A 14,390-nucleotide genomic window follows, 5' to 3' on the forward strand; every position below is an offset into this window, starting at 1 on the left:
GGCCTTTGTGCCCTTTCCAGACAGACCCCTCCTCGAGACCCAAGGTCCTGTCTGGCCGCTGAGCTCCCAGGGGGTCTGAGGGGTGTGACCGACCTCCCTCCCTCCCTCCGCCTGGCCCAGGGCTGCCTATAAAGCTGGCCCAGCCTGGCTCTCCGCACACCCAGCTGGGACCCTCACCAAGCCTCCTTGGGGGACACGTTTGCTCTGCCCCCCCACCTGCCCCCCGGCGGTGGCACCATGAGGCCCCTGTGGCTGTGCTGGGCGCTCTGGGCGTTGCCCCTGCCAGGACCTGGGGCCACCCTGACCGGGGAGCAGGTGCTGGCCAGCCTGCTGCAGCAGCTGGGCCTCAGAGAGGCACCCATCCTGGACCAGCGAGACGCAGAGGAGGTGGCCACCTCGGCCCACGTGAGGGCCCAGTACGTGGCCCTCCTGCAGCGTAGCCACGGTGCCCGCTCCCGAGGGAAGCGGTTCAGCCAGAGAGTCCGAGGTGAGGCCCCCCTTCCATTGTAGTCCGGTGCTTCTTGGGGGTGGGGAGGCCGAGGCTGGGGGGCCCATCCTGGGGTGGCCGTTGGGGGCCTGGGCCCCACAGGGCTGTGGGCACAGCTGTGTCCAGGCCTCTGGTCTCCGTCTGCAACCAGGGCCCCATGGGCAGAGCCAAGGCAGGAACGACACCCCCATGAGTGCAGAAGCCCAGTGGGAGGAGGGGTGAACGGAGAAGGGGGACTTGGTGTTGGTGACAGAGAGGATGGCCTTGCCAGTCAGGTGCCTGGAGGCCTGGAGATGAGGAGGCTGGTCCTGAGCCCTCTGCAGAGCTGGCCAGCAGCGGCCATGTGGCTGATGGTCAGGTGGTCGTGCTGCCAACCTGGAGACTCAGGTGTTGAGGACACATGGCCTGGTGCCTCTGCAGGGCACAAGCTGATGACAGGCCCCGGGCCCCTCTTCCTCAGGTTGGGGACATTTCACTGGGCGGGGCCCCACAGCAGGCAGGGAGAGGACAGGCATCAGGGCTCTTGTCCTCCCTCTTGGAAAGGGCACTCCCCGCAGGTGACCACGGATTTCCGAGGCGGGTTCTCTGCCTCCCTCTCTCCGCTGGGCCTCCCACTTTAGCTGAGCCCCTTCGCCTAAGGAAGGCTGCATGTCCGGGCACCTGGGTGGCTCAGTCCGTTAAGTGTCCCACTCCTGGTTTGGGCTCAGGTCATGATCTCCAGGTTCGTGGGCTCAAGCCCCATGTCAGGCTCTGCACTGTCAGCACGGAGCCTGCTTGGGATTCCCTCTCTCCCTCTCTCTCTGCCCCTCCCCTCTTGTCCTCCCTTTCTCTCCCCATGAAAATAAATAAACTAAAAAAAAAAAGTCTGTCCACTTGACGCCCTGCCCTTCTACTCCCTGCCCCGCCCCCTCGTCTAGCTCCCACCCCCCCTCCCTGCCCCCAGCCTCTCCCTGTGGGTTGGGGAGTGGGGGGACTCTGTCGCTGGCTCTGGGCTCTGCACCCTCTCTGGACCCTGCACCCTCGAGGCTGCCCTGGTGCTGGACAGGCCTCCTGACCCTGCTCCTGTCCCCAGAGGTGGCAGGCAGGCTGCTGGCGTCAGAGGCCTCCGTGCACGTGCTGGTGTTCGGCATGGAGGGGCGGCTGCCGCCCAACAGTGAGCTGGTGCAGGCGGTGCTGCGGCTCTTCCAGCAGCCGGTCCCCAAGGCCGCGCTCCGCAGGCTGTCCCCATACAGCGCCCGTGCCCGTGTCACCGTCCAGTGGCTGCGTGTCCGGGAAGACAGCTCCAACAGCACCTACCTGGTGGACTCCAGGTGGGAGGGCTGGCAGGCTGCCTGTGGGGAGGGGGGAGGAGAGGAGTAAGGGAGGAGGGGAGGAGGGGGAGGGGAGGGGAGTAGGGGAGGGGAGGGGATGGGAGGCAGGGGGGGGGGGGGGGGGGGGAGGGGGGGGGGGGGGGGGGGGGGGGGGGGGGGGGGGGGGGGGGGGGGGGGGGGGGGGGGGGGGGGGGGGGGGGGGGGGGGGGGGGGGGGGGGGGGATGAAGGGAGGGGGGTGCGTGGGCTTCCCCAACGGTGTCCCCAGCCTCCACTCAGGTCCCTGTGTCCCTGGGTGTCACAGGCTGGTGTCCCTCCATGAGAGTGGCTGGAAGGCCTTCGACGTGACCGAGGCCGTGAACTTCTGGCGGCAGCTGAGCCGGCCTGGGCAGCCGCTGCTACTACAGGTGTCTGTGCAGAGGGAGCACCTGGGCCCTCGGGCCTCAGATGCCCACAAGCTGGTGCACTTCGCCTCCCAAGGCCGGGGGGTCACCGGGCAGGCGGAGCCCCAGCTGGAGCTGCACAGTCTGGACCTCGGGGCCTATGGGTAGGCGCCGGGCCCTCAGGGAGCCCCACTCACGGGCGGAGGGGGTCCAGGGTCTGTCCAGGGCCCCGTGGGAATGAGCGAACGCTGGTTCTCTCTCCCAGTTCTTGGGAGTGACAGCACCTACTCTGGAGCGTTGGGTTATCTCCATCCTGAGCAGATACCAGTCTGCTGATCGTGATGAGAGCTGGCTGGGACATCCCCCTCCCAGATGCCCCCGCAGCCTTTCACCCCTGACTTCAGCTGACCAGTGCCCCTCCTGCCCCCACAGATCACAAGGCGATTGTGACCCTGGGGTGCCGGTGGTGGAGGGCGCCCGCTGCTGCCGCCAGGAGATGTACATTGACCTGAGGGGGATGACATGGGCTCAGCACTGGGTCCTGGAGCCCCCTGGCTTCCTGGCCTACGAGTGTGTGGGCGCGTGCCGCCAGCCCCCGGGGCCCCTGCCCTTCGTGGGACCACTCCTGGGGCCACGACAGTGCGTCGCCTCGGAGATGACCTCCTTGCCCGTGATCGTCAGCGTCAAGGAGGGGGGTAGGCCCAGGCCCCAGGTGGTCAGCCTGCCCAACATGAGGGTGGAGAAATGCAGCTGCTCGTGGGACGGGGCGCCCGTGCCCCGGAAGCTGGGGCCTTAGGGCTGGGGGCGGCCACTGAGGCCTCTGACGGGACAGGTGTACTGCCTCAGGCCTTGATGTAGGTCTTTCTCCTGAGTGCGTCAGCCCTGGCCCCACCGAGGGCCCCTGCCTTAACTGTCCTGCGTGCCTGCCCTTCCCATGTCCTCCTGTCCGTCCCTCACCCCAGGCACTTACAGGAGTAACTCATGCAGTTTGATCACCAAGCTCTAGAAGAAATCCCAGACTGCTCAGTAGAGGATGTAGCTGAGCACAGACAGAAAGACCGAGAGACTGTTTCCCCCAGATGAACCTTCTCTTCTCTAACAAATTCAAGATGAAGCTTGGGGACAACACCCCCACCCCCACGATGAGAACGGGAGAAACAGGCTGATTTACTCTATGACATGAGGGATTAAAACACAACAAAAAACTCCCTGTTTTCCCTAGGGAGGGGGAGGGAGCAGGTCTTAAAAAAAAACACACAACCAGTCCCCAACTCGTTGACCCATCCAGACTTTAGTAAAGGTCCTTGGGTCCCCTGCTCCCTGGGGGTTGGGGGCAGGGAGGATGAAAGGCTTCTGGCTGGAGGCAGTGGGGAGGGACTCAGGACACCTGCTAGAGCCAGCAGGGCCACAACTGTGACCTCAGGCAGATGCAGAAGCCTCTGGGCCACCAGGTTCCTCTTAGAAAAGAGGAAGTGGGATCCAGCTGTAAGAGTCACTAGCGTGGCGACCCGGGAGCCCTGACCTCACCTCCTCCTCCCCAGACCCAGCATTGCCCATGTGTCGTGAGCATCTCTCCCCCACTGTTTTAGAGAATTTACCACCAGAACCTGCATATGTTGACTTTTAAAAAAAATTTAGCCAAAACAATTGAGTGTACATTATCGGCCAAAAGAAAATAAAGCGATGTTTCACTGGGCCTCTGCAGTTTGGTTCTCTCTATACACACAGAGAAGGGAGTGATCATGGGGCACGGGATCACATGATGATGTGAAGAAAGGGGGTGACTATGATCTCCCATCTATGGGGTGCAGAAGACCGCAATCACTAGGTTTAGGCTATGTTTCATTCCTGTATCCTGCTTGGAGTCTCGTTCCAAAACTAGTAAACAATCTCTCGAATATGCTGCCTCTTTAGAGAGCACATCTGGGAGGCTCTGTCAGTTAAGCGTCTGACCTTGGCTCAGGTCATGATTTCACGGTTCATGGGTTCGAGCCCTGTGTCAGGCTCTGTGCTGACAGCTAGCTCAAAGCCTGGAGCCCGTCTTCGGATTCTATGTCTCCCTCTCTCTCTGACCCTCCCCTGCTCATGCTGTCTCTCTCTCTCTCAAAAATAAATAAAACATTAAAAAAAAAAAAAAGGAGGGTATCAAAACCTTCTAAAGAATCCTATCTAGCTCTAAGCAATCTGTGATCTGTGGACTCCCAGCCAGTCACATTCAATCAGTAGCAAGAAAGTGGCTGCTCACATTGACCCATGTGAGCTAAAAAAAACCCTAAAAAATCCAGGAGATTGGCTTCATTTCAAAATGTAAGGATGTGTCCATCAGCTCAGGGAGTCAGTGTGGGCGATAGAATATTCTCCCCAAATGCCTCCAAACCTCCGAAATCTTGGAGCCTGTTGGGTTATGTATCAGATGGGATTTTGCAGATGTGATTAAGGCGACCGACCTCAAAATAAGGAGATGATCTTGGATTACCCGAGTATATCCAATCAAATCACAGGATTCATTCAAAGCAGAGAACTTTCTCTGGCTGGAGGCCAGACAGGAGGCTATTTGGGTAGGTCAATGAGAGGACGTGACCGCCAGTTGATCTGTGAGTTGGACCCGGCCAATGGAGCCTCCTCACCTGCTCTCCTGTCCTTGGGATGGGGCCCCGGGTGGGCCTCACTGGCTCCCAGAAGCTGCCCCGGGACAGCCTTGAGATAGAGACTAGGTGCTGGGATCTACTGGGGGTGTGTGTCTTATGGAACCCATTGTGGCAGCTCCATGAACTGTTAGGATGTGGTGGCAGATGCGGGGGTCCATCCGGCAGCCCCCAAGCCCGGCCTTGGGGGCCAGTTCCTTGTGGTCACCACCCCTGCCCATATGGAGTGGCCTCTTTCCTCCGTCCCTCCCTGTCCCCCGTGTTTGGGGGCTGGACTCAGATTGTGGCTGGGAGCCGCCAGGAGGGTGTGAGCCAACAGAGGCCGAAGAGGGGGTCAGAAAGATTTGAAGCAGAGTGACTGGGTGTCATCCAACTCTTGATTTCGGCTCAGGTCATGATCTCACGGTTCGTGGGATCAAGCCCTGCATAGGGGTCTGTGCCGACCACGTGGAGCCTGCCTGGGATTCTGTCTCTTTTTCTCTCTCTCTGCCCCTCCCCCACTCACATTCCCACTCTCTGTCAAACTAAACACTAAAAATAAATAAATAAAATGCAGATTTAATATGTATGTGATTTGTAGGAAAAAGAGGCGTCAAGTTATAGTCCAAAGAGTCACACTGGATCTCTTTAGGTGGTGGGATTAAAAGCACTGACCGAGTTTCCATTTGATGAAAGTAAAATGTTTTCGACAATCAACACAGATTGCTGGCGTAATGGCCAAAAAATTAAAAACTAAAGCAGAAATGCATGCCAAGGGTGTTTCCCTGGACAGTCTCCTAAATCCGGAGAGATTGGGTGCAAGGGTTCTTGATGTAAGTTTGTGAGGACAGGGACTTTTGTCTGCTTTGCCAATGGCGGCTGTTCCCAGAACCTGGGTCAGTAGGTATCTGTGGACTGAATGAATAGACCTCATTCTGACCTTTGGGAGAATGGTTAAATCTGTGTGGTGCAACCAGAGGGAATGCTAAGTAGTCACTAAGATCTTGTTTTAAATCCCTTTTCAGTATTGGGAAATGCTTACTATATATCTAGTATAGAAATTTCAAAACTGTTATATCGTTTATTTCCAAAGATGGAAAAGTATATATGCCTGTAAAAGAAAATGTAAGGAAATACACCAAAAATGTTTCCAAAAAACTTCCTAAAAGTGTGATTATGGGTGATTTTGACCTTTTTTTACTTTGACTGTTTTTGTGTTTCCCATATTTTCTGCAATATTCGTATTATTCCTTTCTTTCTGAGAGAAAGAGAGAGAGCTCGAGAGCAAGCGAGCAGGGGAAGGGCAGAGGGAGAGAGAGAAATTCTTAAGGAGGTTTCAGGCTCAGTGAGGAGGTGGTGAGATCATGACCGGGAGCAGAAATCAAGAGTTGAAGGCTCAACCGACTGAGCCCCCCAGGCACCCTTGCATGTATCCCTTTTCTAATCAGAAAAAGTTATGGGGCACCTGGGCGGCTCAGTCGGTTAAGCATCTTTGATAGGGTCATGATCTCATGGTTCCGGTTCGAGCCTGTGTTGGGCTCTGTGCTGACAGCTCAGCGCCTGGATCCCACTTCGGATTCCGTGTCTCCCTCTCTCTGCCCCTCCCCTGCTCACGCGCGCTTTCACTCGCTCTCACATATAAGCATTAAAATTTTTTTAAAAAGACATTTTTAAAAATTTAAAACTTGTGAACATTTATTGTGCTGCAAGAACTGAGGGGGTGGGGGCTTACTCAGGGGGAGCAGGTAGAGGAAGCTGGTGAGGGGCAGCAGGGAGGGGGCGGGACCAGGACAGCAGAACCCCAGGCGGACCGGCGCTGGGTAGCCTTCAGTCTCTCAGGCTCTGGCGAGTCCTCCAGGGAAGCCAACTCTTTCCTCCGTATTTTGGTCACCCAGTCCCCAAGGCCCCTTACACTTTTATTGCGGTTGAAAATGGAAACTGCCCGTGTAGGGGGCGTATACACCGAGTAGTGGGGTGGCGGAGGCATAGGCCTCCGTGTACTTGGCGGGGCCTTACCTGTACCCAGGACGCAGGGGGCAAGAGCATCTGGCCATGGCGCGGGGGAGGGGGCGAGGCGGGGTAGGGGGTGGTCCCAGAGAGACCAGGTTAGGCCGCTGGCCACGCACAAAATTAGAGGCAGAGAGAGGGATGGTGGGGAAACAGTAAAGTAATTCATTTCAGTGAGGCCGCCACCCTGAGACTGCAGACTAGGGTATCAAAGACCGTGTCCGAAGTGCTCGAAGTACATCCAGGTTCGTCTAAAGAAAGTGTGGGACAAAGGTCGTGGGTCCGAGCAGGTGGGCAGTGAAGGGCAGGTCACCACTGTCTTGGGGTCGTGTACCTTGCACTCCTGAGGTGGCGGGGAGTTCTCTTCTCGGGACGCTCTGCCCGTCAAGTGTTTGCCTGGGTGAAGAGATCGATGGGAAAGAGCTAATTAGGAAGCACAGTCTGCGGTCGACAGGCAGGTGGCCGACCGCCTCCTTCCTACTTCGAGTCCATCCTTCCAAGCCCCGGAAAGGAGCCTATCCGCCACGTTTTGGGACCAATTCCTGGGAGCCGTGCAGGTTCCAGCCAAGCACCAGCTGCCCAGACACCACGCCCGAAGCCCGGGAGCGAGCGGGCAGCTGGGGCTTCCAGACGCAGCCCCGCTCACCCGCTGGCCCGCCGCGGCCAACCGGATTGATCCCCGCCCCATTCATCTCTGTAACCGGGAGACGCCCCCCGCCCACCAGCGGCAGCGGACACTCAACCCCAGGCACAATACTGGCCAGACTTCGGCCTGACCCGCACCGGACCCACCAAACGTCTGGGGTCGCCTCCAGGCGAACACGCGAGGGGCAGTCCACGACTTCCGGCCTCTGCTTCTGATGTTCTGACCATCCAACACCGGGCGCAAGGGGCGGGCACACGGCTCGAGTTCCCGGCCGCGGATTGGCCCGCCCGAGGTCCCGGCCGCGGATTGGTCCGCTCGAGGATTCGTTTCTCTCCCCTCGCCGCTCCCGCGGCGAGCTCCCGACCGCGGATTGGCCGCCCAGGCGGGGGGCGCGGTGCCGTCTGCCCGGTAGGCAGTGGGGAGGGGTCCCGAAGTCGCCGGAAGCTCCGCCGGCCCGGCTTCCGGGGCGCGCGCACGGGCTGCTGGGGGCGTCTGTTGGCCCGGCCTCGTGCAGCTCCCGGGCGGCGCCGAGCCCCTTCTCGCGGCCATGAGCGTCGGCTTCATCGGAGCGGGCCAACTGGCCTGTGCGCTGGCGCGGGGCTTCACAGCCGCAGGTGAGCGCGCGGGGGCGGGCGGGCCGCAGCCGCGTCTGGGACTAGCGTGGGCGCCGGCTGACGGAGCCCCTCCTCCGCAGGCATCCTGTCGGCCCACAGGATTATAGCCAGCTCGCCGGAAATGGACCTGCCCACGGTGTCCTCCCTCCGGGTAGGCGGGGCGGCGGGGGCGGGCCGGGAGGAAGGGGCGGAGGGCCGCCCCTCCGGACGCGGGGTGGGCCCCATACTTTTGGAGGCCCTGGTGTCCGAAGCTTCTGGCTCGCAGTAGGTGCGCGGCGAACACTCTCCTTCGCCTGCTGACGGTGCGATCCTAAGGTGCTCAGCCACCCTGAGCCTCAGTTTCCTCGTTTGCAACGTGGAGCCCGCAGTAGCCCCTATTCCGAGTTAATCGGAGGCCCAAGTGATCGCTGGGAAAGCCTGCTGAGTTAGTTCTTCACCCCGAACCCGGGCAACTCCCAGAACTGGAGAGTCCTGCTTTTCAGTTTGGAGTTCAAAATGTAGGGGTGACCACCAGGTCTTCCCTGGACCAGGCGGAGACCGCGCGGCCCGGTGAACAGGTTGTCCGGTGGTGGTGCGGAGCTTGACCCAACCCCGCTGCCTCCCATTGAGCGCACCCATTTCACCTTCCCCTGTGCTTGCACCTCTTTCCATGGGAATTCCTGGCAGAGAGGTTCCCGGGTGCCAGAGGGTTGGTGGGAGGGGAGACGGCCATTTCCCAGCTGGCTCTGAGAAGCCGGTTCCTATCTAGCACTCAGCTGCCAGCCCTGTAGTGGGACCAGGAGACTTGTACCCCCAGGGGTGGGGCAGACCCCCCAAGGGACAGGACGGGAATTTCAGGAGAATTCCAGGCTGCAGCGGGCAGAACGGGCTTGGCAGGGGCTCACCTGCTCCACGACAAGGCCTGGGCCCAGTGAGGCCACCATCCCACACTGGGAGCTGGACGTTGGATGGTGTCCTCCTGCAGAAGATGGGTGTGAACCTGACCCGGAGCAACAAGGAGACGGTGAGGCACAGTGATGTCCTGTTCCTGGCTGTGAAGCCCCACATCATCCCTTTCATCTTGGACGAGATTGGGGCCGACGTGCAGGCGAGGCACATCGTGGTCTCCTGTGCCGCTGGTGTCACCATCAGCTCGGTGGAGAAGGTGACCCTCTGGGCCCCTCTGCCGATGGGGGGCGGGGGCAGGGTGCTGGGGGAAACCTCGCCTGGTGGCTCACAGGAGCTGCTTCCTGTTTCCAGAAGCTGACGGCATTCCAGCCGGCCCCAAAGGTGATCCGCTGTATGACCAACACGCCCGTGGTGGTGCGGGAGGGCGCCACGGTGTATGCTACCGGCACCCACGCGCTGGTGGAGGATGGGCGGCTCCTGGAACAGCTCATGAGCAGTGTGGGCTTCTGCACAGAGGTGGAGGAGGACCTGATTGATGCCGTCACCGGTCTCAGCGGCAGCGGGCCTGCCTATGTGAGGCCTTCCTATGCTCACCTGGCCCTCTGGGGACCCAGGGCAGCAGGTGGGGTGGGGGTGGGCCCTGCTGTGGGGCGAAGCCAGCTAGTGGTGGAGGTCAGCCTCTGTGGCCAGTTTCAGTCACAGTCACTGGGAGACGTGGCCCATAGGGAATACCCCGAGTGCTTTCGGCCCCGGGACTCAGTGAGCGTCCCCATAGGCATTCATGGCCCTGGACGCACTGGCTGACGGCGGGGTGAAGATGGGCTTGCCTCGGCGCCTGGCTGTCCGACTGGGGGCCCAGGCCTTGCTGGTCAGTATCTTTGCTCTGTGTGTTTTGAACTGGGGTGTAGGATATAGATTCTGTGGGTCCCTGAGCTGGGGTGGGGTTGGGAAGCTGGGATAGGGCTGGGGCAGGGCAGCGGGCATGGGGACGCCCGTCCTAAGGCCTGCCAGTGGTCTCTCCTCCCCTGCCCATCGTAGGGCGCTGCCAAGATGCTGTTGGACTCGGAGCAGCACCCTGGCCAGCTGAAGGACAACGTCTGCTCTCCGGGGGGGGCGACCATCCATGCCCTGCACTTCCTAGAGAGCGGGGGCTTCCGCTCCCTGCTCATCAACGCCGTGGAGGCCTCCTGCATCCGGACACGGTGGGTCCCTGTCCCCGAGGCCCCAGGGCTGGGCCCTGCCCACAGAACCTGCTGTCTGGTTCGTTAGCAGCGCCAGGGTCCGTTCAGAACCGCAGTTCATCGGACTTTGTTGAGCTGCAGGTTTGCAGGTTTTCCTTTGTTAATGCCCTTGCGGCCCTGGCGGCTGCGATCCCTCCCTCCAGGTGAGGGAGGTGGGGCCCAGAGACGATGTCCCCTAGCTCAGGCAGCCACACGTGGTGGAGGCAGGGCAGGGTAAGCACTGACTCCAGACCCGGGGACTTTTCCAAAGTGTCTCCTATGATCACAGACACCATGTGGCCCTGCACACCCGGGGGGTGACCCACATGCGGTTAGAGAACATGTGTGGGAAGCTGGCAGGCGCGCTTGATCAGGGCTTCTGATCTGGGGCGCTGCCAGGTCCTCGGAGGTTGGGGGTTGTGAACGTGGGGCAGCCTCGCAGCACTTGGGCGCCGGTGACCCTGGGGGCTCTGTCCTTAGGGAGCTGCAGTCCATGGCTGACCAGGAGAAGGTCTCCCCGGCTGCGCTTAAGAAGACCCTCCTGGACAGAGTGAGGCTGGAGACCCCCACTGTGCCCACGCTCGCCCATTCCGGCCCCGGCAAGCTCCTGACCAGAGACCCGGCCCCCGCAGGCAAGAAGGAGTGAGGCTGCCCATCCCGGAGGCGGGCCGTGCAGGGCCCCATCAGGCTCTGGTAGTTTGTGGGGGGGAGGGCGGGCCCTGCTGACTCCTGAGATGGTGCAGAGCAGGCCGCGCCCCCAGGAAGATGGTCAGGGGAGTTGATGCCGGCAGTGGCAGCTAGTTCTGCCTCTCCCGCCTTGGGGAGAGCGAGACCGAGACTCTCTCAGCGCCACGCTCGGCGGTACTGTCTATAGTTCTCTGAGTTACAGATGAAAAAGATGGGAACAACTTAACCCTTGTTACAGTGAATCAGAAAAGCACGCTTATATCTAACGCTCCTGTAGTAGGTGTCCCATTGAAAAAAGTGTTCTTTGTTCTGCTGTTTAGTTGCTTTAATAAAGTTTTTATTTTGTATTTCCTTTTGTTTTCTTTCTTTCTTTTTTTTTTTTTTAACATGAGCTCTGCCCTCCATGTGGGGTCTTGAACTCGACCCTGAGATAGGAGTTGTGCACGTCTTACCAGCTAGGCTAGCCAGGTGCCTCCATTCTCCTGCATTTTTATACGTAAACATCTAGAGAACATTCTAGAGAACTCCAGGACCTTACAGGATGCTCCCTACTTCTGTGGCAAGAAGGCAAGAAGAAATTGTGGGCCAGGCACTGAGAGCTGGAAGGTCACTCTGCTCCAGCCCAGCCCCCAGGAGCAGGTCCGGAGATTGTTCTAGCAGGGACCAGGGCTCATGGCGGAGCAGAGCCCAGTGGCCTGGTGGGGTGGGGGGTGGGGGGCAGCAGGCCAGACATAAGGGCGGAAGCCTTTGCCTGCTCTGTCATGGGCCTTCTACCTGCTAAGCACTGGGGCCAGACAAGCACTCTCCGAGGGAGGACCAAGTGTCCCCTCACGTTGAGATGCTGAGGCCTGGAGGGGATGTCCCCTCGTGGAGCTGCTGCCCGCCGGCGGGGCCAAGGCTGGGTGTGTCATCCCCGCAGCCAGACTGAGCCACAGTTTCCCCGTGCCAGCCAGGTGCCTCGCACAGGTCCCCAGGGGCTAGCTGCCTGTGGCATTGGTGTCCGTGTCCCTAGGTTCAAATCTCGGTTTTTTGCCACTTTGTTTTCCCCCTGCAATTCGCTGGTGGATTTATTTTGTAATTTGAATTCCAGCTGGTTAACATACAGTTGTACTCGTTTCAGATGTACAACATAGTGATTCAGCATGTCTGTGCTGAGCCCGGTGCCCATCATGACAGCTTCACTGGTGTCTGCGGCTTTCCCCGGGCAGCCTCGGAGATGTTCCCCAGTCCGGCGTCCAGGTCTCACCCTGTAAATGGGGGGGAGGGTGTCATGCTTCACTGAGAGGCTCTGGTGTGTGTGTAGTGAGGCCTCCCACAACGGCCTGGTGGACAGTCTAGAACACGCTGGGCCCCTCTAACAAGCACGGCTCACCTTTCACCCTTCCGTTGTGAGTGCAACAGCTGGGCTCTGACTCCAGCCCCTGAGAGCCTGTGGACCAGGGGGCCTGGCTTACCCTGCTGAAAATCCAGGGCGCCACAGGGCTCAGGTAGTTAAGCATCTGACTCTTGGTTTTGGCTCAGGTCATGATCTCACGGTTCGTGGGTTTGAGGCTCGAGTTGCACTCTGTGCTGGCAGCTCAGAGCCTGGAGCCTGCTTCAGATTCTGTGTCCCCCTCTCTCTCTGCCCCTCCCCTGCTCATGCTCTGTTTCTCTGTCTCTCAAGAATAAAACGTTAAAAAAAAGTATTTTTAAGTTGGAAAAAAAAAAGTGAGTTGCCCAAGGTTAATTAGCTGGAGGGTGGCCCCAGGACTCCCATCTATGTCTGATGCTCACTCCTGTACTCTGGGCACTGCACCTGCTGGCGACTGGCCTAGGTGACAGGAGACCTTCATCTTCTCTCCCCATCCCCCCCAGCCAACCCTGCCAGGCCCAAGTCCAGCAGCACACACCCAGCACCTAACTGCGGGCCATGGCTTGTACCTCGGTGCGCAGGGTCTGCCTGGTGTATCAGAATACTAACCTGCTAAGGGCCCCTTTGTCCTTTGCCTCTGACCTTCCATCTTGTCCAGCCAGGGCTGGATTTGACCTCCAGGGAGTGGGAGGAGGGGGTCCCCCATGGAGGATACTTGGGTTCGGCTTCTTACAGGGCTGGGTGGCCCAGGGCTTGGGACCAGAGCTGCAGTCAGTCAGAGCCAGAGGCTGGGAACTCCCTGGCAGGGAGGGCTCCTGGGGGCCCCAGAGAGTCAAGCCCCACACAGGTTCGGAGCTTGTGGAAAGCACCTGAGGGCCGCTGCAAGCCTTTTAGGAGTCAGAGCTGGTGCTGGAGGCTGGAACAGCCTTGCCAGTAAGTATGTGCCCAGCACTCCCTGCCCGGTGCCTGTGAGGTGTGGCGGCACCCGCTCAGGAAGACTGACCTTATTCTGAGTGGCACAGGGACCAGGGACACATGTGGACACAGGGGACATGGATGACAGAGCAGGCAGAGGGAAAGGCAGTGCGGAGAGGGCCAGGGATGGGGGAGTAAGGAAGGGTGTGTGTTACTGCCCCCTGCCCCCAGGACTCTGCCCCCTGCCCTCACCTCCTGTACCCTGTCCCCGCCCCCATCAGGACTAGAGCAGGTCTCAAGCCCCATCCCGCAGCTGGCTTCTCTCTGGACCCCCCAAACTTCCTTCTCTGCTACCCTACCTTGGTCCTCCTGGGAAACCGTACAAATCTGCCCCAGCTGACCCCTGCAGTCACTTCTGGAACGGGGAGTTGAGGCCAATTTCTCAGTTGATTTTCTTTCTTTCCTTTACTGAGATCGTGGCTACCAAGGAGCAGGCCCGACCCCCCACCCCTTTGGAAGAGGAGAGGATGGGGCGCCTGAGGGTTCAGTCGGTTGAGCAGCTGGCTTTGGCTTGGGTCATGATCTCAAAGCTTGTGAGTTCGAGCCCCAGGTTGGGCTCTGTACTGACAGCTTGGAGCCTAGAACCTGCTTCGAATTCTGTGTCTCCCTCTCTCTCTGCCCCTCCCCCGCTCATATTCTATCTCTCTATGTCTCAAAAATAACAACAAAAAAAGAGGAGAGGATGTTTGCGCTGCTTCCCGCCAGCCGCGTGGGGACATGTTCCTGTGCCCGTGTGGCCAGTACCAGGCAGCACAGCTCTCACTGTCACAGGGATGCAGGAGATCCCAAGCGTGCTTCCCTCAGCAGCCTGGGCAGTGTAGACAGGGTTCTGTGCTGCCTAACGGAACCACTTGGAAGCCTTGACAGGCGCTTCCCTTCCAGCAACGAAGCAAAATGCAGCAGAGATGGGCCCTAGGACAGGGTCCACAGCATCTTGAAAGCGAAGTGCACATGCCATCCGAGCCAGTGTGTCCAGAAGGACACATGGACGCCCATGAAGGAGGCACTCGGGGCAGGTGCATGGGGGAGGGGTCACATTGCCCAGCGAGCCTTTCGCCCTGTGTGGACTCAGGAATCCTGGGTGGCTGTGACCTGGTCCCCACATCCAGCTCGCACACCTTTAGGGGGCTGCCTGGCCACGCGGTGCCCCAGCAAGGGGGGCGGCGAGTAGGTCGGCATGTTGGGCACGCCCCTCTCTGG

At 59.8% G+C, this 14,390-nt stretch overlaps 3 protein-coding genes across 7 annotated transcripts; 2 read left to right on the forward strand and 1 right to left on the reverse strand.

Annotated features, from left to right (window-relative positions):
- Positions 1–237: 237 nt before the first annotated feature.
- Positions 238–2,974, forward strand: LEFTY1 (left-right determination factor 1). 2 transcript variants are annotated; one of them, XM_029933047.1, is made up of 5 exons: positions 238–487; positions 1,560–1,626; positions 1,705–1,797; positions 2,100–2,342; positions 2,611–2,974. In XM_029933047.1, exons 1-5 carry the CDS (start codon positions 238–240, stop codon positions 2,972–2,974), a joined length of 1,017 nt encoding a protein of 338 aa, XP_029788907.1. The 2 variants fall into 2 exon arrangements, with proteins under 2 accessions (XP_029788907.1, XP_029788906.1); XM_029933046.1 differs by having other exon boundaries at positions 1,560–1,797.
- Positions 2,975–6,475: 3,501 nt separating this feature from the next.
- Positions 6,476–8,197, reverse strand: LOC115288009. 3 transcript variants are annotated; one of them, XM_029934905.1, is made up of 3 exons: positions 7,602–8,197; positions 7,144–7,205; positions 6,476–7,060 (listed from the first exon to the last, which is right to left on the reverse strand). In XM_029934905.1, exons 1-3 carry the CDS (start codon positions 8,017–8,019, stop codon positions 7,010–7,012), a joined length of 531 nt encoding a protein of 176 aa, XP_029790765.1. In that variant the 5' UTR covers positions 8,020–8,197; the 3' UTR covers positions 6,476–7,009. The 3 variants fall into 3 exon arrangements, 2 of the variants coding, with proteins under 2 accessions (XP_029790765.1, XP_029790764.1); XR_003906776.1 differs by lacking the exon at positions 7,602–8,197 and adding an exon at positions 7,456–7,590 and having other exon boundaries at positions 6,476–7,205; XM_029934904.1 differs by having other exon boundaries at positions 6,476–7,205; positions 7,602–8,191.
- Positions 7,901–11,211, forward strand: PYCR2 (pyrroline-5-carboxylate reductase 2). Of its 2 annotated transcripts, XM_029934903.1 has the most exons (7): positions 7,901–8,069; positions 8,150–8,220; positions 9,034–9,213; positions 9,309–9,530; positions 9,733–9,825; positions 9,996–10,159; positions 10,658–11,211. In XM_029934903.1, exons 1-7 carry the CDS (start codon positions 8,003–8,005, stop codon positions 10,821–10,823), a joined length of 963 nt encoding a protein of 320 aa, XP_029790763.1. In that variant the 5' UTR covers positions 7,901–8,002; the 3' UTR covers positions 10,824–11,211. The 2 variants fall into 2 exon arrangements, with proteins under 2 accessions (XP_029790763.1, XP_029790762.1); XM_029934902.1 differs by lacking the exons at positions 7,901–8,069; positions 8,150–8,220 and adding an exon at positions 8,278–8,384.
- Positions 11,212–14,390: the final 3,179 nt, after the last annotated feature.

Source organism: Suricata suricatta, chromosome 3, assembly GCF_006229205.1.
Source record: "Suricata suricatta isolate VVHF042 chromosome 3, meerkat_22Aug2017_6uvM2_HiC, whole genome shotgun sequence".
Taxonomy (NCBI): Eukaryota; Metazoa; Chordata; class Mammalia; order Carnivora; family Herpestidae; genus Suricata; species Suricata suricatta.

Coding starts and splice junctions, on each gene's coding strand:
- PYCR2 (XM_029934903.1), top strand. CDS start 8,003: ATGAGCGTCGGCTTCATCGGAGCGGGCCAACTGGCCTGTGCGCTGGCG. Junction 9,214..9,308: donor CCATCAGCTCGGTGGAGAAG/GTGACCCTCTGG, acceptor TCCTGTTTCCAG/AAGCTGACGGCATTCCAGCC. Junction 9,531..9,732: donor GCGGCAGCGGGCCTGCCTAT/GTGAGGCCTTCC, acceptor GCGTCCCCATAG/GCATTCATGGCCCTGGACGC.
- LEFTY1 (XM_029933046.1), top strand. CDS start 238: ATGAGGCCCCTGTGGCTGTGCTGGGCGCTCTGGGCGTTGCCCCTGCCA. Junction 488..1,559: donor GTTCAGCCAGAGAGTCCGAG/GTGAGGCCCCCC, acceptor TCCTGTCCCCAG/AGGTGGCAGGCAGGCTGCTG. Junction 2,343..2,610: donor CTGGACCTCGGGGCCTATGG/GTAGGCGCCGGG, acceptor CTGCCCCCACAG/ATCACAAGGCGATTGTGACC.
- LOC115288009 (XM_029934904.1), bottom strand. CDS start 8,019: ATGAAGCCGACGCTCATGGCCGCGAGAAGGGGCTCGGCGCCGCCCGGG. Junction 7,206..7,601: donor GAGGCGACCCCAGACGTTTG/GTGGGTCCGGTG, acceptor CTCTTCACCCAG/GCAAACACTTGACGGGCAGA.